The following is a 27,078-nucleotide window of genomic DNA, read 5'->3' as shown; positions in this document are numbered from 1 at the left end:
TTATCATTGACAAATTTATTAGTGAGAATTTATCTTATAGATAAAATTTAACTTTATTAGTGACAACTTATCACTTTGAATGTATTTTAGTTAAAGTTAGTTTAATATTATTGTATAATGAAAGTTATGGTATAAATAATTGGAACATCATTATATATATATATATATATATATATATATATATATATATATGTGGAAGGATATTGTATGTTGAATATTATATAATATATAGATTTAAAAATTTATTTTATCAATGAGCACTGAACAAAAATTATTATATGAATGACAACTTGTCTCTTTTATCAGAGTTAATTTCATTTGTGACAACTTATCCCGAGCATTTGTGTTATTTATTTTATAGGTGACAATTTGTTTAGGATATTTGGTCATAAAAAAAAATCTTTATGAAATTTAACTTTATTAGTGACATATTATAATTATTTTCATGCAATTAAATAACGAAAATGGATAATACACAATACTTTATGGAATGTATTCCTCCTAAAAATGGATAATACACAAAAATAGTAAAATATGGATTGCATAATAGGAAACAAAAGGGAACATGTTGCATATAACAAAATATAAGTTCATCGTGGATTACATCACTTGATTGGAAATTAACAGAAGCATAAAGACATTTGAAACAAAGGATTCATAATACAAGTACATAAAACAGTTAGACGAACACACAACTTGATTGGAAGGAAAATCTAAGCATTGTTTATAAAGACATGAACAAAATTATTCAGTTTCCCATCAAAGAACTTGAAACGCAGCACATCTCCAGCCTGATATTGGCTGGTTGTGCAGAATTCCCCCCAACCCTTCGTTAGCTTGCTGGTGAGTGAGTCACCAACTTGGTAATGAATAGCAGTCTTGACTATTTGACCATTGTCATTGGAGAGGAACAAATAATCAAAGTCACCATTCCATAAGAAATCATTGAAATCGGGTGGAAGGACCTGCATTTAGACAACAATGAAAATTAAGATTAGGTGTAAAAAGAGTTGGAATTCACAGCCATTTGCAGATTTTAATAAACACATGGATTTCAAAAGATTTACCAATTCAGAATTCGCATCCATTTGCAAAGGGGTCAATGTGATGTCAAAAAAGAAAGACTTCTTATTCTGAAGTCTTGTGCTTCTGCTATGGTACGTAGGTATATCATTAGTGTCCTCAATTGTATTCCCAAGTGTGATAACAAATCTACTTTGACCAACATAGCTAAACAAAATCAGCTTCATACCTTCAATCTGGTAAAATTGTGCCAAGTCTGTCCAGCCATTAGTCAACCGTGGCAGAGTAGCTGAATTGTTGAATGTAACCTCATGAGAATTTCCTTCAGCGTCAATTAAATTCCAGACTGGACCCAAGTCATCAAATTCATCAGTGAATTTGGGGTTTATTTCTCCAAATTCCTAAAGACACATTGTTGAGTTGAAATGAGTAAAATTTCTTTGTAATTAAGGCAGATGTCTTGTTTTAACATTAAGAAATTATTATGATAGTTATATATTGGGCGCCGTTTAAGGTGCGCAATGTTGATGGGTCTTGTATGGTGAGAGACATAATTTAACTGGTTTTTTTTTTGACGTTGGCATATAACTTGTAAGTGCAGGTTGGTGTACTTTGTGTTACCTCTTGTAGTGGGTAATTATCATTATCACAATTATTTTCATATATTAAAAGTAAAGGCCAAATTCGGTAATTCATGTTTTCTACCAAATTAAATCTTGACAGAAGTGTAGAACACCACTAAGCTTTTTTCCTTGACAGAAGTGTAAAACACCACTAATTTTTTTTTAGATTCAGAAATTTTAGATCTGGAAAGTTATATCGAAACGATCTATCTCTTGGATCCGTGTATATTTTTCGAAAATTCGGTTTCAACATATTCTGTAGAATGAATCACAGAGGTAAGTTCTTAGTTATTTAGCATTTATTCACTGTTTTTGGATCTACTTTGGGGGTCTGTGAGGTTCGGCACTTCAGTTGATGTAGCAGGTTTTTGTTTATTGGTTTGGCTTTAAGGGAGGGTCATGTATAGCTTATTTTTTTGGTGTTTAGGCTTTGTTTCTGCCACTTCCCTTTGGCTGTATTTTTTTCCTGCTAGGCCCCTGGCTGCTGCTGTGCTTGTTTACGGTTAGCAGGGGCTTTTTGTGTTGTATCAGCTGGCCTTTTTGCACTTCTGGTGCTTGGCCTCTTATATACATATATATATATATATGCCGTTTAAAAAAAATCACTTCTTAATTATTTAAGTCTGAAGTAAAATTTAATAGAAATTGTATAAATTTGATGGTAACGGTATATGTACGGATTCAAATGGAAATGATGCTGGAGATAGCGTTGGGCATGAAGTAATGCAAGCTTATTATGTAAGTGAAAATACAAAGATATCTATAATTTGTGGTTGTTACCTATTTTTTTTTATTATTATTTGTCTCAGTTATGTAAATGTTTTTTTTAGCAAGCAATGGATGAGTTAACACACGAGAATGGTGGTGGTAACATAGTTGGGGAAGGGGATAATGTTGGTGACGGTGAAGGAGGTTTCTCTGTTGAACATAACGATGAAGATGAAGAATTTTTAGATAGTGAATACGATGATGAAGATGATTCCGGTGATGTGAATGATGATGATTATGGTGATGTAAATGAAGATGATTCTGGTGATGTGAATGATGATGATTCCGGTGATGTGAATGGAAATTCTGATTCAGAGGGATACACTGATGAAAATGTTGATGACGATTTGGAAGGAAATTATGATGATGTCAATGAATCAACATCTTCACATCCAAGTCTAGAAGAGTCGTTTGTAATAGATGGCGTTGAAGATATTGTAAAGATGAACATGTTTAACTTGCAAATTGAAGATGTTGCAAAGTTGCAATTTGGGAGCCTGGAAGTTGCCTACAATTTTTATTGTTGGTTTGCAAAGATGAACGGTTTTGCTGTCTGAAAAGGTCAAGTTATTAAAAATAAGAACGGTGATGTTCTTCAACAAACATTTGTTTGCAATCTAGAAGGGTTCAGGAATGACAGAGGTCTAACAGCAGAGGAGCGTAAGCGTGGTCCAGTACATGAAACCCGTTGCGGTTGTGGAGCAAAATTTTGAGTCCATATCGATGTAATCATGCATCGTTGGTACATTACAGTTTTCATCTTTGATCACAATCATGAAATGTTGAGTGACAAACATTGTGGGTTATTGGCTGCTCATAGGAAGCTCAGTGAGTCAGACAAGATTCAAATTAAGTTCTTTGGTAATGCTTGAATCAAAGTTGGTCAAATGATTGGTTCGTTTGCAAATGCTGTCGGTGGGTATGACAAGGTAGGATTTCTGAAGAAGGATTTACATAATCAAATTCTTAGACAGAGAAAATCGATGTCATCTGATGCTAAAGGTGCTGTTAGGTATCTTAAAGATTTGCGTTCTAAAGATCCATTGATGTTTGTTTCACATACGGTTGATGCGGAAGGTAGGCTGCAACACTTATTTTGGAGCGACGGTAAAAGTCAAAAGAATTTTGAAGTTTTTGGCGATGTACTTGCTTTTGATGCCACATATAAGAAGAATAAATATAGGTGTCCTTTTGTCGTGTTTTCTGGTGTTAATCACCACAAACAGACAATTATATTTGGTACCGCTGTTGTTTCAAATGAGGTTGAAGGGACGTACGTGTGGTTGTTGGAGCAGTTATTGGTTGCAATGAAAGGTAAGACACCGGTAGATGTAATAACAGATGGGGATCTAGCTATGAGGAATGCGATCAAGAAAGTTTTTCCAAAGAGTTATCATAGGTTATGTGCATGACATCTACTTCGAAATGCAATGTCCAACATTGGTAATCTTGATTTCATCCCTTTTTTCAAAAAATATATGCTTGGTGATTATGAAGTCTGGAAATTTGAAAAACTTTGGAATGAAATGGTTGAAAGGTTTGGTTTTGAAGAAAACAAATGGATTAATGAATTGTTTGAGAAAAGGAAAATGTGAGCAACAAGTCATATTCGAGGAAATTTCTTTGCAGGGATAAGAACAACATCAAGGTGTGAGGCATTTCACAGTCATATGAAGCAGTTTATACACTCAAAAATGAACATGACCGATTTTGTTAAGCACTTTCATATGTGTGTTGCATATTTTCGCTTTAAAGAGGTTCAAGCCGATCTTAATTCCCAATACGGGACTGCAGTGTTGAAGACCAATCTTAGGTCGCTTGAGAGGTCTGCCTCAAAACAGTTTACCAAAGAAATTTTTGAGATGGTATGATCTGTCATCCAAAAGGTATCCTTAGTATCTTTGTTAGACACCCAAAATATGTCCTGTTCTACAATTTATTCATTGACAAAGTATCGAGATGAAGGTTATGTCTGGTTTGTTTCGCATAGTCCATTGGACAATCAATTTGCATGCTCTTGTCTTAGAATGGAATCTATAGGAATTCCTTGCGAGCATATCATAGCGGTGCTGATATATCTTGATTTTGTTGATTTTCCCGAGTCTCTAGTGTTGAATCGTTGGTCACAATTTGCAAAGGAGTCAATAAGGGAAAATTACGAAGATGGTTCACATTACTGGGATTCGCATTTGGTTGCTAGGCATGTGAATTTGGTTTATCTTAGCAAGGAAGTTTCTGACCTAGCTTACAAGGATGTTGATGATTATAAAAATTATTTGGAATATCTAAGAAATGAAATTAACAGGCTTAAATCAAAGTACTCCAATGAAGGTGGACCAGAGAATTTACATGTTCCAGGGGAGTTGGATAATATACTTAATCCTTCATGTTCAAGAAGCAAAGGGTGTGGGCATAGCACGGGTGGTACAATGGAAAGACGTCAACGGACACAGACTTGTAGTATATGCGGTGCAGCTGGACACAACAGACGATCTTGTCCTACACTTGATGCAACTGGAGAAGTAGTTCCTGACATGTCCTTACAAATAGAGTCTTTACGATTAACCAATGACAACTAGGCAATTAATGCTAGACTCAACAAATCCTTCTTGGTACGTTGTTTGTGTATACTATGTTCATTTATATTTAACGTTTAAAATAGATATTGATTGTGGTCACATTTGAAATTTAAATTGCAGGATGGAATTTGTTCTAATGGAGTCTTTGTTGGCAAAGAAAGATCTGTGATGTTGTGTGTGCTTATCTTGGAAAGAGTGTTTTTTGACAAAGATACATGTGTTGTTGTGTGTGCTTATCTTGGATCTATAGTTAGTATTGGTTGAATTTTTTTAAGTTGGTGTGGGTGCCTTGATATCCCCTGCAGTCATCAAATGTTGAAATTTAGTAGTTAATATGGGTGGTTAGATTAGGATTCCAGTAAGGAGTATCGTAATTCAAGTATTTTATGGTATTTTCGTTAGTTGTATTTGAAATTGTTGAAACTAGATCCTTTTGAACCCTTATAATTGTCTTAGTTAAGAATATTGGGTAACTGATGCATTGGAAAAATACAGGTTGAATTGAAGTGCAATGTTGATATGGAAATATGTTGAATTGTACCGTAAATGTTGTTGAATTGATGCATTGAAGGAAGAAATATTGTTTTTTGTTGTAGACTGTAAAGAAAAGTTTCTCCAAGGGTTTTGATGATCTTTTGATTGGGGGTGTTTTGCCTTAAGCTTTACTAGGTGATTAAAACCTAGGACTTACTAATGTGAATGTTGGATTGAAATAATGTGAATGTGGATGGTAGAAAATGACGATTTATGCATGTATGTGATGCGAAATGAAAACCTCATGTTGATGTTAAAAAGAAAGACATTATTAACTTGCTTTGAATAATTATTGTTAAGAAGAAAGACATTTGAATAATGAAAAAGGCACAACTTTATTGATTCGCTCAGGACACCAAGAGTTTTTGAAAAGACCTTGACTAAGTTTAACATTTGTGTAATGACGTGATATAATAATAACCAAATGCGACAATAGAGCCTAAAACAACTTGATTTCAGAGTGCATGAATCAGAACATAGTGTAACTGCAGGCTCAAGAACGTAATGTGAACTCACTGGAAAAAACAGAAAAATATGCAACAGAAATTTCACCTTTTATCCTTATGGTTAGAGCAGAAAAATATGTAAGTTTAAACACAAAATACTCGTAAGATATTTAGCAGAGAACAAAATACTTATAGCAAAACTAAACATATCTCATCCAAGGTTAGTGTGTGGTTGCTTTAGACTTACATAACCAATATAATCACCAAATTTAATTTGAGAACATCAAGATTAAAAACTACCAATATAAAACTAAAGAATCCACTTGATATTTACCTCCTCATAATTCAAGAATGATACAATTTGTTATTGTAAATCTGCAATCCAGCTAAGTGCCCAGCACAATAAAAACGGATCGTGCGAGCACATAAAACAGAAATAAAAGCTTTTAATATATAAATATATAAAGTTAGTGAACATTAAGCATGTCTTACACGTGGTGTCTTAGAAGATATTCATCTCAGCTGGACTCTTTTGTTCAAAATACATACATACATACACAATCCAAAATATTTGGCCAAAGATAGAATGCATGGCATCTAGCCAAAAGACCCATATGGCACAAGAAGCCAACTAATGGTAGTTAAACCAAGATACTACCTGGAAGCAGTTCAAATAACATATTACAGAATACTTAAATAGTTATAACATCAAAGGTTTGTCCAAAATGGTAGCTGATGTTCCAAAATAACATAACATTCACATGACACAACTTCATGCCTCATCAACTGGTGTAGTCATTAGTTGTCAGTAGTTCTTTGCCTTCTTGATGAGATCATTGTTGCATTCGTTGTGGTTGCCCATCAATATTCGCATAGTCACCTGCATCCTAGTTATGTGCTCAATTGACTGGTTGAAAATTCAATAAAGTATTTAATGTTAGTTGATTCATCATTTTAAAATAATCAGAACTTTACATTAATTTAAACATTTCATACCACGCCTGAAACATTGCTTGCGAAATTGTTTTGCATATTTAACCACTCGGCAACCCACAAAGCAGAGCTGTCACTGCAAATAACACAACAAGGACATAAAATTAGATTAAATTAGTTACTGTTAGCTTAAAATTGCACTTGGCACAACCCAAATGACCATTGTGTGTGTTTGGGTGTGGTTAGTCATCTTCCATTAATTTTCTTAAATACTACAGTACACTTACATAATTTAGTTTCAGTTTCAGTTATTTGTACACAATTCATGAATATCATGTGGTAAATCCATAAATAGTCCAATGCAATACCTTGTGCCATAATTAGCTATACCCCTTGCAGACTCTACATCCCAATACTGGAAATCCACAAGGAAACAAAATGGGATGTCTCCTTCAAACACCATGTCAGCCATCTTAGCAAGCGTAGCAGCCTATACAATAAATTTTAATTAGGAACACAAGTGTTGATATTTAAAGACATATTCTCATATAAATTGTTATAAGTTAAATATTGTAAATTTACCACACACTTACAATGTTTCGTATGTTGGACCGTCTTTCGTCTACAGCCTCGTCCCTTAAGTGGGAGTCAAAATGAAATATCTTCCGGTTGTCTATTGAAACAACCATAAGATACCAATGACCACGGTTGTCCTCAATCGGAACATATATCTACATACAAATTGAGATAATAAACACGCCATTAAGTCTTATTAATTTTTTTGCTTTTAAAAGTGTTTAACCATTTTAAAATAAAGATCTACGTTTATAGTATTATTTTACCAGCCTTAGTCGGTCAAAATGACTCATCCAATCATCTGCATAGAACATGTGTAGATCTTCACAAGTGTTTCCTTTAGCAACATCATCCTAGTATAAAAACATATGTTAATATGAGACTTTCTTATTAATTTTAGAAACAAAGTTATGATCATGATTACACAACCAGAATTGAGATGTAAATTACCGCAAACGATGGTGGAAAGCACCACACAGATTGGCTTAAACTTTGGCGTTGTGTCCAACAGACTTTGAGAGCCATCATCAGTATTATTTAGCAATAGTTTGTATTAATATAAAACCAAACAATATTGAGCCATGCATATATGAAATACCATGCAACATATTGGAACAGGAATGAAAAAAACGAGGCTTATGTGCAAGTACCTCACTAGACACCAACACCCCTTGGCACATGCACTGAAAATCTGCTCTAGAATATTCATTTCTCCCAATTTTGAAAATGACATCCCTACAATACAAACATATAAGATGTGTTATGTTATAACATAAAATTGATAACCCATAATGTTGGTTTTAAAGTGATGAAAACTAGCCTGGAGTCAAAATTCTCTTGGAACACATAAGCACACACTCTTACTTCAACCTTGTCTAGCCTCATATCAGCGGTAGTTTTCACGGCACATTTGAAATGATGTTCATTGTATGCAAAATATACATTAACATGCATCACAGATAAAGTAGTTAACATTAACAAAGTGTTGTTCTTATCATATGATAACAAATTTTATTACCTTTGGCACCAGAACCCCTGTATTGTTCCTGAAAGTAGCCGACCTACCAACAGAAGTTGGACTTTTACCTTTCCCAGCCGGAGAACGGCGTTTCACGCCTGCAGATTTTGGAGTGGTTTTCTTCCTTCCATGTGAACCACCAGCCACAACACCCTTAGATTTTGATCCTTCATCGGGTGATGGTGTGAATGACAGCCTTTTCGACATTGTTGATGATGTTACTGGTTCCTTCATTAGTAGAAATTGCATCATATTTTTTATATTACATAAAATATATATACAAGTAACACGTTTATGTAACAAGTACAATATGTATCACCTTAGCTCTAAGCCCTCTTCTGTAGTCACTATTGAAAGGGATGTTGGTAGTGTCCATACCCTCGTATGCGTCTTTCTCAACAAAAGGAAGCTTGCCTTTGTTTATGTTCTGCCTCTTGCAAAGACCGGTGTTGCGCACGAAGTTAGAGTTCGCGGTCTCTCTCTTTTTCAGTTTTGATCGTTTGTCGGAAGAGTTGTCAGAGATATTGATGGTTCCAAAGTTTTTAAGCTTCTCCATCTCTTTCGCTATCACAGAAGGGTTGTTCAGCTTGTTTATGTTGTCTTCAACATCATGGGAATAACCGGATTTTGCATGAACGACATCTTCACGTGATTTTGGAGTTGGAGTTTTAGCACTGTCATGTGTAACATGTTGGTTGAAACGATTCATAACTTCTCTGTTGCACACCTCAAGGTTATCAATCCGGAAACCTAGCTTCTGAAAATTTGCATAAGGTTGACGTTAACCACACAAACATGTTTTACCATAATTTTTGTAAACAAAGACATCATGTATATAACATATCATATATCTTTATTTAAAAAAACAAAAAAAAGTTCCTACATCTATAGTTTCTTTTTAATAAAACAAACCTCAATAACATTCATAATATCAGCAAGAGTGATTTCCTTAGAACTTGCATCAGGCCTAAGTGGTTCATGGTTTGAAGCAACTTCTCCAGCGTCCACCTACAACAAACGAACATGTATAACCCAAAAAAGTTAAAACTTAAAAAATATGGTAAATCTAGTTTCGATTTGATGACTAGACGGTTAGATTATGTCATTACATTGATGTTGTTTAACTTGTTCGAAGAAAAACGTAAGTCATCCATCATCTGAGAATTGTTTGGTTCATTCCTGCATAACATTGCATTGTTATATGTTGGCTATAAACATTTATAGAAAAACATTTATGATATATATTGAAGGTTTAAAGTTTAATACTTACATAAGGTTATCTTCTGAATGTTCAGGGATGAGAACGTATTGGTTGAGATCCATTGTGATGAGTCAGGTGATGGAGTGTAATATGGAGATGAAAAATACAACCTTGAAGATTCACTTGTATGAAAATAGTATTTTATATAAGTGAGAACCTAGTGATGCCAAATACGTGTTACTTAATATTTAAATTATTAGTACTTGTTATAATTTGCTATATCACACTTCAGAAAGCAAATCTATCATAGCACTTAAATGCATTTAATGTAGAAAAGACTTCTTAAGAGAGTGCTTGAGTGTTATACAGTAGACATTGTCTCTCTTCACATCCTTTTACTTGGAAAAACGAACTAATCCAACTTCAAATTAAAAGTTTAATTATAAAACCTTTGATTTATAATAGGAAAATTAATCACTTTAGTCCCTAAATGGGAAATGAGTAGTCATTTTAGTCCCTGAATGCAGAGAAATTGCAAAACAATCCTTGAAAGTAGACTCTGTTAATCAATTTCAGGGACTAAAGTGACTAATGGAGTCTACATTCAGGGACTAAATTGACTAACAGAGTCTGCATTCAGGGACTAAAGTGACTAACAGAGTATACATTCAGGAACTATTTTACAATTTATCTGCATTCAGGGACTAAAGTGACGACTCATTTCCTATTTAGGGCTAAAGTGACTAATCTCTCATTTATAATATTTGTACTGAGGGCTGGATATTTATATGAATAGAAGGAAGATTCACGTAGAAGAACATATAACAAAATTAATTAGGCCATCTCAATTATGGACCATATGGAATAAATTTATTTTAAGTTTTATAATGACCCAATCTTAGGTGACCCACATTTTATCAATATAAATTAATTGAACAATAAGGTTGTACCGATTATTGATTGTTGGCTAATAACTAACAATACTGAATAGAAGTATTTGATGATCCTTTTGGCGTTTATCTAAAAAAAAAAGTAGTATGACTTTTAATAGTACATTTGACTTTTTAAAGAAGTATAATGAAATTTGAGATCCTTAAAGAGTGCTCCGATGACACTCATTAAAAAGACCCTTAAAAATTTATAAATGGCTTGTGTATATAGGAGACACATTTTAGTTTCTACAATTCAATGTCGCAATTGACGATGCGATAAAACTATTACGTGCGACTGAATTAAAGTTAATGTATAAATATATTGTGCCTAAATATGGTTAACTATGTTTTTGGTCCCTATAAAATTTGGAACTTTCAAGTTTAGTCCTTACTTAATTTTAATAGTTTTTTTAGTCCCTACAAAATCAATTTACATGTAATTTTAGTCCTTGCTAAAACAAAGTTTGTTTAACTATCCTTAAAATCTTTAATTTTTGAACGATTATTTTTGGACAAGTTTAGATCATTATGAAAGGTTCATTTACTAAAGTTTAGAATTTTTTAACATGAAATTAATTAAATATGAATTTTTTTAAAGCGACAAAAGTTTAATATAAATGTAACAAAAACCTGGATGTATAAATAAAATTTTGAGAAAAATTTTTTTACGGAGGAACTTTTAGTAATGTTCTTAACACGTCTGCAAAAAAATGTCCAGAAACTTGAAAGTTTAAACATAATTAAACTAATTTAGATTTAGTAGGGACTAAAGCTCAGTGCAGAAATTTTTTATAGGGACTAAAAAATATTTTAAAATTAAGTAAGGAATAAACTTAGAAGGTCCCAATTTTATAGGGACCAAAAACATAAATAACCCTAAAAAATAATAACATCAATTTAGATAAAGTAAAATATCCACATGACACACCAAAAAGTGACTCAACAACCTGGAAATTGGTTGAAGATAATATACAAGGATTAATGCATAATTATACAAAGTCATTAAAGATTGTTCATGCGTTACAATTTGATTAATGAAACTTCACATGCTAGGACATATAAGTTATGTTGACATATAGCATTTTCCATGGATGTATCATTCACTAAGGTTAGAACAACAGCCAGTGAATCCATGCATGGTTCCTTATATTGGCATGTCAATGACACACCATCTAAGGTTGTGTACTGAGAAACATATTTTCTGCTTTCAAAGCAGCAATCTCCATGTTCAGCTCGAAGTTTACGTCCATTGCCCTTTGTAACTCCTCATAAAGAACCTGAACGTTGTAAGAGTTGTAATCACGTATCCTTCTTCCAGTTGCTTTTAGCAAATGGCGCATCAATATCATTGCCACATCTTCCTTTGCGTCGTAGTCATTCTTAGCAAAACGGCCAACTTCTACGAGAGGTTTGTCCATAAAGGAACTCGACAGACATGCATGATACCTTACAAATTTTAACCCTTGTTCATCCTTCACCTCATGCAGTGTATACACCGGTTCAGTAATCCTCATACAGTTGCAGACTAATTCAAGCTGCTTTTGAATGCTACTTTGTAGAACAATATCTGAAGCACTTGTTTCTTCAACCAAGTTGGTCGAAAACACAACTTCCATTCATAAAATTATTAGAAACACAAAGTATATTATATAGTGTATGATAATGTATATTGGTTGATATGGAAAATTTGTTATATAATATAAAAACTTACAACTTTGTGGTGTATACTGCTGGGTAGAGTCGCTGCTATATGAACATTCACCCTTTTCACGTGAGTTTTTGTTGGTTGTCTTCGTATATGGACGTCCAACCCTTTTGCAATGATCCTCATATGCTTGTTCTGCTTCCTCCAAGGTGTCGTAGGCTATATGGGAGTTATTGCTCCAATTCTTAACCTGATCCCATGCAATAGACCATGACTGATACACGCCTGGTACACGACCTTCAAAAACTACATAAACTTTCCCCATTGAATCACCTGTATAACCCTTAACTGGAAGTCTCAAAACCTTTGGTAGTTTAGAGAGAAAGAATGGAAGTCATGGAGTTATAATATGGAGTTATATGTGTTTACTTTGGTCAACGAATTCATTATAGCTATTATGATTAGTTGTTGTAAATTATAACTATTCCCAACTACTTATGTTAATATATTAATTGTACCATATGAAAAAACAATAAAATAATGCCTGGCATGGTTGAAGTCATTTGACACAACATATTATTAATTCGGATAACATTACACCCTCCTTATAATATTATAAGGAATACTCCCTCCGGTCACTATTTGTTCGAAAATATTTTTTAAAATCTTCAGATACAACTAATGTCAGTCTTATGAAGATTCAGATATAACTAATGTCAGTCTTATGAAGATTCACTTTTTATATTTATCGAATAATTAATGTATCTAAAATGTGAAATTTTGGTTATAATAGTGATCAGAGGGACTAATTAATAAACCACGAATAATTCATAAAAAAAGGTTCATTTTTGCTTATAATAATGACCGAACGGTCTATATTTAAATCTAGAAAAATTTGCATGTTCGAAAATATTTTTTTGAATCTTCAGATAGAACTAAAATCGGTCTTATGAAGATTCAGATACAACTAATGCCAGTCTTATGAAGATTCAGATATAACTAATGTCAGTCTTATGAAGATTCACTTTTTATATTCATCGAATAATTAATGTATCTAAAATGTGAAATTTTGGTTATAATAGTGATCAGAGGGACTAATTAATAAACCACGAATAATTCATAAAAAAAGGTTCATTTTTGCTTATAATAATGACCGAACGGTCTATATTTAAATCTAGAAAAATTTGTATTTTCGAAAATATTTTTTTGAATCTTCAGATAGAACTAAAATCGGTCTTGTGAAGATTCAGATACAACTAATGCCAGTCTTATGAAGATTCAGATATAACTAATGTCAGTCTTATGAAGATTCACTTTTTATATTCATCGAATAATTAATGTATCTAAAATGTGAAATTTTGGTTATAATAGTGATCAGAGGGACTAATTAATAAACCACGAATAATTCATAAAAAAAAGGTTCATTTTTGCTTATAATAATGACCGAACTGAAGTTAGTTTTATGAAGATTTGGATCGAACAAAAGTCGATATTATGAAGATTCACAGAGAACTAACTAAAGTCAGTCTTATGAAGATTCACATATAACTAATGTCAGTCTTATGAAGGTTCACAAAGAACTAAATTAAGTTGTTCTTATGAAGGGTCAGATAGAACTAATGCCACTCTTATGAAGATTCAGATACAACTAATGCCAGTCTTATGAAGATTCACATAGAACTAACTAAAGTCGTCTTACGCAGATTCACATAGAACTAATGTCAGTCTTATGAAGGTTCACATAGAACTAGAGTCGTTCTTATGAATGGTCAGATAAAACTAATGTCAGTCTTATGAAGATTCATATATAACTAATGTCAGTCTTATGAAGATTCACATGTAACTAACTAATGTCAGTTTTATGAAGATTCAAATAGAACAAAGTCGATCTTATGAAGATTCACATCGAACTAACTAAAGTCGTCTTACGAAGATTCACATAGAACTAATGTCAGTCTTATAAAGGTTCACATAGAACTAAAGTCGTTCTTATGAATGGTCAGATAGAACTAATGTCAGTCTTATGAAGATTCATATATAACTAATGTCAGTCTTATGAAGATTCACATGTAACTAACTAATGTCAGTTTTATGAAGATTCAAATAGAACAAAGTCGATCTTATGAAGATTCACATAGAACTAACTAAAGTCGTCTTACGAAGATTCACATAGAACTAATGTCAGTCTTATGAAATTTCACATAGAAATAAAGTCGTTCTTATGAATGGTCAAATAGAACTAACGTCAGTCTTATGAAGATTCATATATAACTAATGTCAGTCTTATGAAGATTCACATGTAACTAACTAATGTCAGTTTTATGAAGATTCAAATAGAACAAAGTCGATCTTATGAAGATTCACATAGAACTAACTAAAGTCGTCTTACAAAGATTCACATAGAACTAATGTCAGTCTTATGAAGGTTCACATAGAACTAAAGTCGTTCTTATGAATGGTCAGATAGAACTAATGTCAGTCTTATGAAGATTCATATATAACTAATGTCAGTCTTATGAAGATTCACATGTAACTAACTAATGTCAGTTTTATGAAGATTCAAATAGAACAAAGTCGATCTTATGAAGATTCACATAGAACTAACTAAAGTCGTCTTACGAAGATTCACATAGAACTAATGTCAGTCTTATGAAGGTTCACATAGAACTAAAGTCGTTCTTATGAATGGTCAGATAGAACTAATGTCAGTCTTATGAAGATTCATATATAACTAATGTCAGTCTTATGAAGATTCACATCTAACTAACTAATGACAGTCTTATGAATGTTCATATATCACTAAAGTCAGTCTTATGAAGATTCAGATAGAACAAAGTCGATCTTATGAAGATTCACATAGAACTAACTAAAGTCGTCTTACGGAGATTCACATAGAACTAATGTCAGTCTTATGAAGGTTCACATAGAACTAAATCCGTTCTTATGAAGAGTCAGATAGAACTAATGTCAGCCTTATGAAGATTCACATATAACTATTGTCAGTCTTATGAAGGTTCACATAGAACTAAAGTCGTTCTTATGAAGAATCAGATGGAACTAAAGTCAATCTTATAAAGATTCAGATAGAACTAAAGTCAGTCTTATGAAGATTCACATAGAACTAACTAATGTCAGTCTTACGAATCTTCAGATCTAACTAAAGTCGATCTTATGAAGATTCAGATAGAACTAAAGTCAGTCTTATGAAGATTCAGATAGAACTAAATTTTAAAAGTATAAAAAAATTATTTTTAAATTATAAATTGATATAAATGAAACAAATTAAATTACTAAAGACTAACATTTATATTTTAATTTTTTTTATAAAATGTAAAAAAAATGTAATATGTATTTTAAAATGAATCAAATATAATTTTCAAATTTATAAATACTAGAAGTGAAATATCTACCCACAACGATACTTATCAAATATGGTCACATTGTAACTAGAACTAAGTAATTACCAACCAATTTTTTTTTAAAATATCTGTCCCTTCCTATTTTGTGAGTCTGTTGTTGGACCTTTTACTAGAAGACTCTATGATGCATGCGCTAATGTATGGTTCCAAGGCACTATCTTCCATGAATTCTGCAGACTGCTATTAGGGACAATGTTTGACTTGATGGGTTGAGAAATTGAAAGCTGTTTCTACCCGTTATAAGTACTTTTCAAAGTAAGGTCATTATTAATTTATGCACTCTATAGTCATAAATTATACTCCCTCCGGTCCTATTTATAAGAAAAAGTTGACTTTTTAGATTCATTAAGTAATTGATGTATTTAGTCTATAATATAGATCAAATACATCAATTATGCAATGAATCAAAAAAGTCAAATGTTTCTTATAAATAGGACCGGAGGAAGTATTCACGTTAAAATTAATTTTGTAACTTAGACATTTTGTACTCCCTCCGGAGGGAGTACGTTAATTACTCAATTGAATCTAAAAAGTCAACTTTAGAATACCAATGCAACATTTTTTTTCTCATTATTATACACTTATTTATTGAATTTCATCATACTTAACTACTCCACTAACTACAATTAATAAGGGTGGTTTAGTAAATGATACTAACGATACTAATATCTATGACAATCGTGGAACCAAAGACTTCTCAAAAGCGACATTCTTCTTGAAAATAACTAGTATCCAAACGAAAAACATTGAAAGTCGGAGTGAGATTGTGCTTTAAGATTAAACCGACTAAAACTAATGGATTATCTATGAGAATCGTGGAACCAAAGACTTCTCAAAAGCGACATTCTTCTTGAAAATAACTAGTATTCAAACGAAAAACATTGAAAGTCGGAGTGAGATTGTTAATAATCATAAAAATATTTAAAAATCGGAAAAAAAAACTGAAAATTAAATTTTCGATTTTCAATTAATTTTTTCTTCAAAATTCTGAATTTTTTTTAAATTAAAAAAATGTGAAAATAATATTAAAAATCATAAAAAGTCTGAAAAAAAACTGAAAATTAAATTTTCGATGTTTAATTAAAATTTTTTTTTTTGAAATACTGACATTTTTTTTAAAATGTAGAAAATCTGAAAATAAATTTAAAAATCATGAAAAAATTGGAAAAAAAACTGAAAATTAAATTTTCGAAAAATTCATTTTTTTTTAATTTTGAAAATTATATATTACATTTTTTCCGAAAATACTAAAAATTATATTTTCAAAAGTTATAAATTTTGAGATTATATAATTTTTTATTTTATTTTTCAAAAATTTATTTCTAGATTTAAAAAACACTAATTTCCAAAGTGTGTTGTGTGACCCAGATTTAATGTCACGGTGACATTAATGTCACCAAAGTGGTACTCTTATTTGGTTCACAATTCAATGGATTCTACTATACAATTGATAGACATGACAATGCATTATATCCTATCACACATTAACTAGAATCTTACTAACCTTCTTCTGCCATAAATCTTTCTACAGAATCCATTTCAAACCATTCATCCACTCAACTTTTTTTAAATTATTACTTTCAGACTTTCCACTAAGCAATCATTCTAAACTTTATAACTTTCTTCTTTAAAAACTCAACAGACCTTCTCTAAGGCAAGGCGCCCTTCTCTAAATAATACAAAATCAAACATATCACTCCTAATTCTCACCTTTTGCTTAACATCATGGCTGGATATCGCGCAGTCTTAAAGAGGCCGATTTAGGAAGGCTTTGTAACTCTTCATTTACCATACAAGGTTTGATAATTTCATTTCGGCTCTTTACTCTTATAAACATTTTTAACTAACAACCTATGGTGCAAAGTATATATCTTATATCACTATATGTCAATATATAACTATCATAATAATTTCTTAATGTTCAAACAAGACATCTGCCTTAATTACAAAGAAAATTTACTCATTTCAACTCAACAATGTGTCTTTAGGAATTTGGAGAAATAAACCCCAAATTCGCTGATGAATTTGATGACTTGGGTCCATTCTGGAATTTAATTGACGCTGAAGGAAATTCTCATGAGGTTACATTCAACAATTCAGCTACTCTGCCACGGTTGACTAATGGCTGGACAGACTTGGCACAATTTTACCAGATTGAAGGTATGAAGCTGATTCTGTTTAGCTATTCAGAATTGTCAATTTTATTCAGAATTGACACTAATGATATACCTACGTACCATAGCAGAAGCACAAGACTTCAGAATAAGAAGTCTTTCTTTTTTGACATCACATTGACCCCTTTGCAAATGGATGTGAATTCTGAATTGGTAAATTATAAATCTTTTGAAATCCATGTGTTTATTAAAATCTGCAAATGGCTGTGAATTCCAACTCTTTTTACACCTAATCTTAATTTTCATTGTTGTCTAAATGCAGGTCCTTCCACCCGATTTCAATGATTTCTTATGGAATGGTGACTTTGATTATTTGTTCCTCTCCAATGACAATGGTCAAATAGTCAAGACTACTATTCATTACCAAGTTGGTGACTCACTCACCAGCAAGCTAACGAAGGGGTTGGGAGGAATTCTGCACAACCAGCCAATATCAGGCTGGAGATGTGCTGCGTTTCAAGTTCTTTGATGGGAAATTGAATAATTTTGTTCATGTCTTTATAAACAATGCTTAGATTTTCCTTCCAATCAAGTTGTGTGTTCGTCTAACTGTTTTATGTACCTGTATTATGGATCCTTTGTTTCAAATGTCTTTATGCTTCTGTTAATTTCCAATCAAGTGATGTAATCCACGATGAACTTATATTTTGTTATATGCAACATGTTCCCTTTTGTTTCCTATTATGCAATCCATATTTTACTATTTTTGTGTATTATCCATATTTAGGAGGAATACATTTCATAAAGTATTGTGTATTATCCATTTTCGTTATTTAATTGCATGAAAATAATTATAATATGTCACTAATAAAGTTAAATTTCATAAAGATTTTTTTTTATGACCAAATACCCTAAACAAATTGTCACCTATAAAATAAATAACACAAATGCTCGGGATAAGTTGTCACAAATGAAATTAACTCTGATAAAAGAGACAAGTTGTCATTCATATAATAATTTTTGTTCAGTGCTCATTGATAAAATAAATTTTTAAATCTATATATTATATAATATTCAACATACAATATCCTTCACAAATATATATATATATATATATATATATATATATATATATATATATAATGATGTTCCAATTATTTATACCATAACTTTCATTATACAATAATATTAAACTAACTTTAACTAAAATACATTCAAAGTGATAAGTTGTCACTAATAAAGTTAAATTTTATCTATAAGATAAATTCTCACTAATAAATTTGTAAATGATAAAAAAAATGCTCCAACGGCGCAACCGGTGCGAACGCACGGGTACAACACGAGTAATGAATTTTTTTTCTTCTTACTGCTCCCTAAATGAAATGGCGAACATGGATGATTATTTTTTTTCGTTTAATTTTTAGATGCATGCCATTCAAAATGGCGAGCATGTTCCCATTTTTCCATTTTTTTTTGCTGTCTTACCTTTTTTTTTTGTTTTTTGGTTTTAGGATTTTTTTTTAATTAAAAAAAACCACCTTTTTTAAATGGCTTGTACGCCATTTGAAATATATAACTTGAAAAAAAAATGTATGTTCGCCATTTCATTTGGGGTGCAGTCAGGAGTTGCAGAAAAAACCTGCATGTTCGCCGTTTCAAAATAAGAACATGCAGAAAAAGTTGAAAAAAAAAGTGTATGTTCGCCAAATGAAATGAAGAACAAGGGTAATTGTATCAATAATTTTGAATTAGGGGCAAACATATCATTTTTTTTTTGTCATAGGGTCAGAAGAAAAAAAAATTCCACTAGTAATAACTAAAATTTAGTGCAACATTAACTAAGCCTTATTTTAAAATTAAAAAGATGTAAAGCATCTCCAATGGGGGGTCCTTACTTAACAAGGACCACTCCCCGTTAAGGACCCTCCATTGGAGGAAGAAAAAATGAGTCCCCGTTAAGGAACAAACAACTATATAAGGACCCTCTCTCTCCTGAGTAACTAACAGGTCCCACGTTTAAACAAGTAATAAAATGTGTACTACTTGGTCCCACTTGCATAAATGAGTAATAAAATGTGGACTATTTGGTCCCACTTGTAAAAAGGATTAATAGATTAATTATTTTTTTAATGATATAAAGATAGTGAGACATATTTAAGTACTTGTCATTGAAGTCTTTATTAGTGTATTACCATTGGAGTCATTGAGTCCTTAATAGGTACTTTTATTAAAAAATTATAAATAAACTATTTGTCACGTGTGGTCCATTTAAGGAGTCCTTGTTAAGGAACTATCATTGTGGATGCTCGTATGCACTAACTAAAATATCAGACAAATAAATACTAGACCAAATTATTTTTCCTTACAACTAGTCTTCAAATAGCCATCCCATCCCTTCTTTTATGGCCAACGTGGCACACTCTTGTTTGATCTTTTCATGCAAGATAACTTTAAACCATGCACCATTGACTATTGCCAACACGCTTTCCATTACTAATTACTAACTCTGCAGCCTGCACTACTAGCTTTATGAGATGACTTGATGGGTGCAAATATTGAGATATGTTTCACATTACACCCCGATCGTTATTACTCCATCCGGTCCTATTTACAAGAAATAATTTACTTTTTAGATACATTAAATAATTTATGTATTTGGTTTAGGTTGTTCACTAGATACATACATTATTCAATGTATCTAAAAAGTCATTTTTCTCTTGTAAATAGGACTGGATGGAGTATAAGCAAAATTTTGTATTTTGGATTCATTATGTTATAGATGTGTGTTGTCTATAATAAATACTATATACATCATTAATTGAATGAATGTAAAATGCAAAATTTTGCTTATAATAGTGATCAAAGCGTGTATATAATTACCATTTTCATCGAAAAAATGCTAACTTGAGCCCTTAATGCATAAGTTAACGAGTCAAAATAAAAATATATTGTTGTAATTAATGCATTTGAATTTAATTTTTTTACCTTTGATTAAATAAATGCACAATATAAACAGTTTTTTACATTAAGAATACCATCATTTTAAGACCATTCATCCCCTATTATAGAAAAAATTTAACTTTATACGAATGAAAATGTTAACTACCGTTGTCGGGCACTTTTTCCAAGAATTTATTTGTTTAACCAAGTAAAAGTATAGTCATCACGCGCATTTTAGTTGATTGACCACATTTTTCAGCTTTTAAATTTGGTCACGTAACTAAGAAAATATGATCACACAGACCATATATTTTGTTAACTGAAATTTTTCTGAGTGGTACAAAAGGGTGTACACATTTAAGGGTGTCAACCTATCTTTATTCTTTCATACATGAACAATTTTCTTGTGGTCGCAATCATAAATATAAGGGTCATGTTAACTTGTGCCCAGAGGGTACATATTAAGGAATCCAAAAATAACAACTTTGCATTGAAAAACATGATATTTTAACTTTTTAGAAGTTGACTACACGACTTTTGATGCGTATATTTCTATAATGAGTTCCTTAACATGTGTCCTTGAGGGCACAAGTTAACATTTACCTAAATATAATTCATTTAGGCACACATATGAATCGAAATAAGTTAAAAGAACGAAAATTAATTTATTGCTATAATATTACAGATTATTCTAATATAATCAAAAATCATTTAGTTTAAAAATCAAAATGACATATTCGATAGTTTATTTGTCAAATTTAACGTACCAGTTATTTTCTTAACAATCTTTATATTGACCCATTACTTTAGATGTTACGATAAAAAAAAATTCCAACCAAGGAAAGGTAACTGTAATTAATGGTCAACTTTTATATTGGTGTAATATAAGAATGATTCTTCCTTTTTCTAAAATTAAAAACTCATTCTAATTTATACAAACCACATAGTGCTGGAACCTTATCTGGCATCTATTTTATTTCTCACTCACCCTCCATTCTTAGAACATTTTCCAGACACAGCTATGAACATACACGCAATCAACAACAACAAAAGGATGAAGTTTGAAACTAAACTATGGAAAACAAAGGTAATATATTTGACAATTAATTATCTCAAATGGTTTGTATTCCTTACATATAACACTAACCCTATTTTATTCAAAATGTATCTTATAGGATTATGTCTTCATCCCTGCATCCTTTTTTATACGATGGAAAGAAGAGTTGTTGGTGGTTACTCAGATTTATGTCGAACATGAACAAGTGATTGAATGTTCAATTAAACCTGCAACATGTGGAAGAGGCAAACTCACCACAAATTTTACCATCATAAGGGAGTTACACGGTATAACAAAATCTGCAAAGATGAGGTTTGAGTTTGTAGTTTTTTTGTTTTTGAATTTGACAATTCCATTACAATCGAAAAAAAGGACTCCAAATTTGAATAGAGTTCATACTAATGTACATATGACAAATGAAATGAGGCAATCTTTGATTTTGAATCAATCAACAACTCAAAACCAAGTATGGGGGATAGATACACCTTTATGGGAATCCACTGTTTCTGCCTCCATGATGAAAGGGGGACAACCGCTGGTGAGACAAAAAATCTAATTTTTAGTTGAATTCCATTGTTACATGTTTCTTTATTGTTAGATTAACTACAAAGTTTTGTTTCAATTATGCAATTGGATGCTGAAACTTCACTCCTTCTTCACATGTAGATGATTCCAGCACATGTCGTACAAACAAAGCTCAATGAAAGATCGAGTCATATAAATGTATCAATTATGGGAGGAGTAATTGAAAACTGGAGCCTGATTTGGAACGACAAACGCAAATCACAGTGTCATATTGGTCTAGGATGGTATAAGTTTTTTGATAAGGCTTTAACATGCATTGGTGACAAAATTCAATTCTGGTATCAAGGTCCAGGGATATTTCGGGTTACTATTTACAATTGTTAATTTACGCTCCAAAAATTTGTTATCATGTTCTTGTCTAATTTACTTTTTGATTTTAGCTATTCCTCAAACTTGCAACTGATCGTATGTCATTATGCTATAATTTAATTTCATCTACATTCAACTATGTATGAGATAACATGTCCAGGTGCTTAATATTACATCATTATAACATTACACCATTGTAAAGGCAACATCAAATGGGACTTACTATTCGACTAAAATTATCATGAGTTTAAGTTTATGTAACATTATGCCATTGTTGATTAGTTATTTCAAAATTTTACTATTACAAATTTCTTCGTGAAAAAAACATTATTAGTTTCAAAATTTATAAGTAATTTTAACCAACCTTGAAAACTAACTAATAATGTCATACGAATATTATTGTGCTTGATCGAAATGAGCAAGTGTGAACCCAAGTCGCGAGATTAACAAGTATCAAAATTGATCTCATCAAATTGTAATCACTAACTTGTTGAATAATTGTGATTACACAAACATGTATTACTATTTGCACCTAAGCTTTCTCCTATTTCTGCAAGCATTATAATATATTATAGACTAATACAACACCCACAATGTGGGAGGATAAATTAATGAATTTGAATACATAATGCGCCTTTTGTGTAACGGAAAGCTACATCACACAATCAACGTGGTTGCTATCCAAAATTTTAGGGCGCTGGAACAGTCAGTATTCTCGATGGAGAGAATGTTTTTGGTGAAGACTGAATTTCTCAGGGTTATTGTTAGTGAAATATGTGACCTATAATGGGCTGAAGTCTAAACGGACCCATTTTAATCAATTTTATGTCAATTTTATTATCTCTTCCTTTCCACACTCCTAAGTTAGTAATACCTCTTGTGTAATTTTTTTTTTTTTATATTTTGAAATTAAAAAAGTTTTTTTCACCAAGGAATTAATAATGTTAAAAAGATGAAATAACTAATCAACAAATAATATTAGTGAGTAAAAATTGCTATCACACATATGATTTGATTAGTCATTGAACATTCTTTCATCGTGATGTATCCAAATAAGTGTTTTTCTGTCCTGCTGTGGCATTGGAGACACTTGAACTTATGTTCTAAAGTGATGAAACTTTGTTCTATCTATTTTTGTTCAATGCATATTACTCCCTTTGTCCCTTAATCTAAGCCCTTAATGCAAATTTCACAAAGATTAAGAAAAAGTGAAAGTGTAATTAATATGATCATTTTGTGTGAGGATATTACTAAATTGTCCTTGTTTGTAGTGCATTTAAATTTGACTTTTTCATATTCCAAGGTAAATAAACGTAAAAAAAAAAGGTAAATTAGTATTAATTAGGGTTATGTTTGAAAAAATAATACTCCCTCCGTTCCTATTTACAAGAAACAATTTACTTTTTAGATACATTAAATAATTAATGTATTTGGTTTAGGTTCTTGACTAGATACATACATTATTCAATGTATCTAAAAAGTCAACTTTCTCTTCTAAATATGACCGGAGGGAGTAATAAATGCATCTAGTATTAATTAGTAGTATTAATTAGAGTTATGTTTGAAGTATTTAGGAACAATTTTTTTTCTCAATGGGTGCTTAGAATTAGGGACGGAGGGAGTATTATGTTGCTAGCCGTAATCCTATTTAATTCAAATATTTGTATGTTTTCTATTATTGTCTTTTGCATTAAAAATTTAATTATAATACAAAATCATGCCCCAATTAGTCAAATTAACTAACCCTTTAATAAACATCCCCAACCAAAAATTCAATAGGCAAAAATATGAAATTAACTTTTTGCTTAAAGGGTTCGTGAAGCAAATATTTTGCAAAACAAAATCATATGCACAACAAAATCATTTACTTAAATTGACAATAACACCCTTTACGTAAATTGTTTGCAAAATCATTTAAGTTATTAAAGATCAACTTTAAAGATTAAAATATACTATCCTAGTGGGTCAACATGCCAATCAATCTGTGCCATCCAAAGTGTTTCTTTTAAATCCAATGGCTCACAACCAATTTACAAAGCAAAAAAAAAAAAAATTTGAAGTCTCCTATGGTAGGAGACCCACTAAGGTCGCCTACCCTAGCCATGGCCTATATATTGACATATAGTGATATAAGATATATACTTTGCACCATAGGTTGTTAGTTAAAAATGTTTATAAGAGTAAAGAGCCGAAATGAAATTATCAAACCTTGTATGGTAAATGAACAGTTACAAAGCCTCCCAAAATCGGCCTCTTTAAGACTGCGCGATATCCAGCCATGATGTTAAGCAAAAGGTGAGAATTAGGAGTGATATGTTTGATTTTGTATTATTTAGAGAAGGGCGCCTTGCCTTAGAGAAGGTCTGTTGAGTTTTTAAAGAAGAAAGTTATAAAGTTTAGAATGATTGCTTAGTGGAAAGTCTGAAAGTAATAATTTAAAAAAAGTTGAGTGGATGAATGGTTTGAAATGGATTATGTAGAAAGATTTATGGCAGAAGAAAGTTAGTAAGATTCTAGTTAATGTGTGATAGGATATAATGCATTGTCATGTCTATCAATTGTATAGTGGAATCCATTGAATTGTGAACCAAATAAGTGTACCACTTTGGTGACATTAATGTCACCGTGGTATTAAATCTGGGTCACACAACACACTTTGGAAATTAGTGTTTTTTAAATCTAGAAATAAATTTTTGAAAAATAAAATAAAAAATTATATAATCTCAAAATTTATAACTTTTGAAAATATAATTTTTAGTAATTTCGGAAAAAAATGTAATATATAATTTTCAAAATTAAAAAAAAAAGAATTTTTCGAAAATTTAATTTTCAGTTTTTTTTCCGATTTTTTCATGATTTTTAAATTTATTTTCAGATTTTCTACATTTTAAAAAAAAATGTCAGTATTTCGAAAAAATATTTTTTTAATTAAACATCGAAAATTTAATTTTCAGTTTTTTTTCAGATTTTTTAATTTTTTATGATTTTTAATATTATTTTCACATTTTTTTAATTTAAAATTTTTTTTTCAGAATTTTGAAGAAAAAATTAATTGAAAATCGAAAATTTAATTTTCAATGTTTTTCGTTTGAATACTAGTTATTTTCAAGAAGAATGTCGCTTTTGAGAAGTCTTTGGTTCCACGATTCTCATAGATAATCCATTAGTTTTAGTCGGTTTAATCTTAAAGCACAATCTCACTCCGACTTTCAATGTTTTTCGTTTGAATACTAGTTATTTTCAAGAAGAATGTCGCTTTTGAGAAGTCTTTGGTTCCACGATTGTCATAAATATTAGTATCGTTAGTATCATTTACTAAACCACCCTTATTAATTGTAGTTAGTGGAGTAGTTAAGTATGATGAAATTCAATAAATAAGGGTATAATAATGAGAAAAAAATGCTGCATTGGTATTCTAAAGTTGACTTTTAGATTCAATTGAGTAATTAACGTCCGGAGGGAGTACAAAATGTCTAAGTTACAAAATTAATTTTAACGTGAATACTTCCTCCGGTCCTATTTATAAGAAACATTTGACTTTTTTGATTCATTGCATAATTGATGTATTTGATCTATATTATAGACTAAATACATCAATTACTTAATGAATCTAAAAAGTCAACTTTTTCTTATAAATAAAACCGGAGGGAGTATAATTTATGACTATAGAGTGCATAAATTAATAATGACCTTACTTTGAAAAGTACTTATAACGGGTAGAAACAGCTTTCAATTTCTCAACCCATCAAGTCAAACATTGTCCCTAATAGCAGTATGCAGAATTCATGGAAGATAGTGCCTTGGAACCATACATTAGCGCATGCATCATAGAGTCTTCTAGTAAAAGGTCCAACAACAGACTCACAAAATAGGAAGGGACGGATATTTTAAAAAAAATTGGTTGGTAATTACTTAGTTCTAGTTACAATGTGACCATATTTGATAAGTATCGTTGTGGGTAGATATTTCACTTCTAGTATTTATAAATTTGAAAATTATATTTGATTCATTTTAAAATACATATTACATTTTTTTTTACATTTTATAAAAAAAATTAAAATATAAATGTTAGTCTTTAGTAATTTAATTTGTTTCATTTATATCAATTTATAATTTAAAAATAATTTTTTTATACTTTTAAAATTTAGTTCTATCTGAATCTTCATAAGACTGACTTTAGTTCTATCTAAATCTTCATAAGATCGACTTTAGTTATATCTGAAGATTCGTAAGACTGACATTAGTTAGTTCTATGTGAATCTTCATAAGACTGACTTTAGTTCTATCTGAATCTTCATAAGACTGACTTTAGTTCCATCTGATTCTTCATAAGAACGACTTTAGTTCTATGTGAACCTTCATAAGACTGACATTAG

At 31.1% G+C, this 27,078-nt stretch overlaps 2 protein-coding genes and 1 long non-coding RNA gene across 3 annotated transcripts; 2 read left to right on the top strand and 1 right to left on the bottom strand.

The window, feature by feature from the left end:
• Positions 1–535: 535 nt before the first annotated feature.
• Positions 536–25,122, bottom strand: LOC146905071 (uncharacterized). The gene is made up of 3 exons (XM_085729548.1): positions 24,911–25,122; positions 1,068–1,424; positions 536–965 (listed from the first exon to the last, which is right to left on the bottom strand). Exons 1-3 carry the CDS (start codon positions 24,980–24,982, stop codon positions 714–716), a joined length of 681 nt encoding a protein of 226 aa, XP_085585674.1. The 5' UTR covers positions 24,983–25,122; the 3' UTR covers positions 536–713.
• LOC146905073 (uncharacterized) lies at positions 2,240–5,735 on the top strand. The gene is made up of 2 exons (XM_085727555.1): positions 2,240–2,384; positions 2,477–5,735. Exons 1-2 carry the CDS (start codon positions 2,370–2,372, stop codon positions 2,969–2,971), a joined length of 510 nt encoding a protein of 169 aa, XP_085583681.1. The 5' UTR covers positions 2,240–2,369; the 3' UTR covers positions 2,972–5,735.
• On the top strand, positions 21,697–22,841 carry LOC146905072 (uncharacterized). Its single transcript, XR_015018856.1, has 3 exons — positions 21,697–21,838; positions 21,927–22,346; positions 22,475–22,841. It is a non-coding gene; the product is annotated as an uncharacterized LOC146905072 (long non-coding RNA).
• Positions 25,123–27,078: the final 1,956 nt, after the last annotated feature.

This window comes from Medicago sativa, chromosome 7, assembly GCF_051527215.1.
Source record: "Medicago sativa cultivar Bolivia chromosome 7, Bolivia_mono, whole genome shotgun sequence".
Classification (NCBI taxonomy): Eukaryota; Viridiplantae; Streptophyta; class Magnoliopsida; order Fabales; family Fabaceae; genus Medicago; species Medicago sativa.
The sequence above is the reverse complement of the archived record's forward strand: the minus strand, read 5'-3'. Positions and strand labels throughout refer to the sequence as shown.

Coding starts and splice junctions, on each gene's coding strand:
- LOC146905071 (XM_085729548.1), bottom strand. CDS start 24,982: ATGGCTGGATATCGCGCAGTCTTAAAGAGGCCGATTTTGGGAGGCTTT. Junction 1,425..24,910: donor CTGTTCATTTACCATACAAG/GTTTGATAATTT, acceptor ATGTGTCTTTAG/GAATTTGGAGAAATAAACCC. Junction 966..1,067: donor TGGATGCGAATTCTGAATTG/GTAAATCTTTTG, acceptor GTCTAAATGCAG/GTCCTTCCACCCGATTTCAA.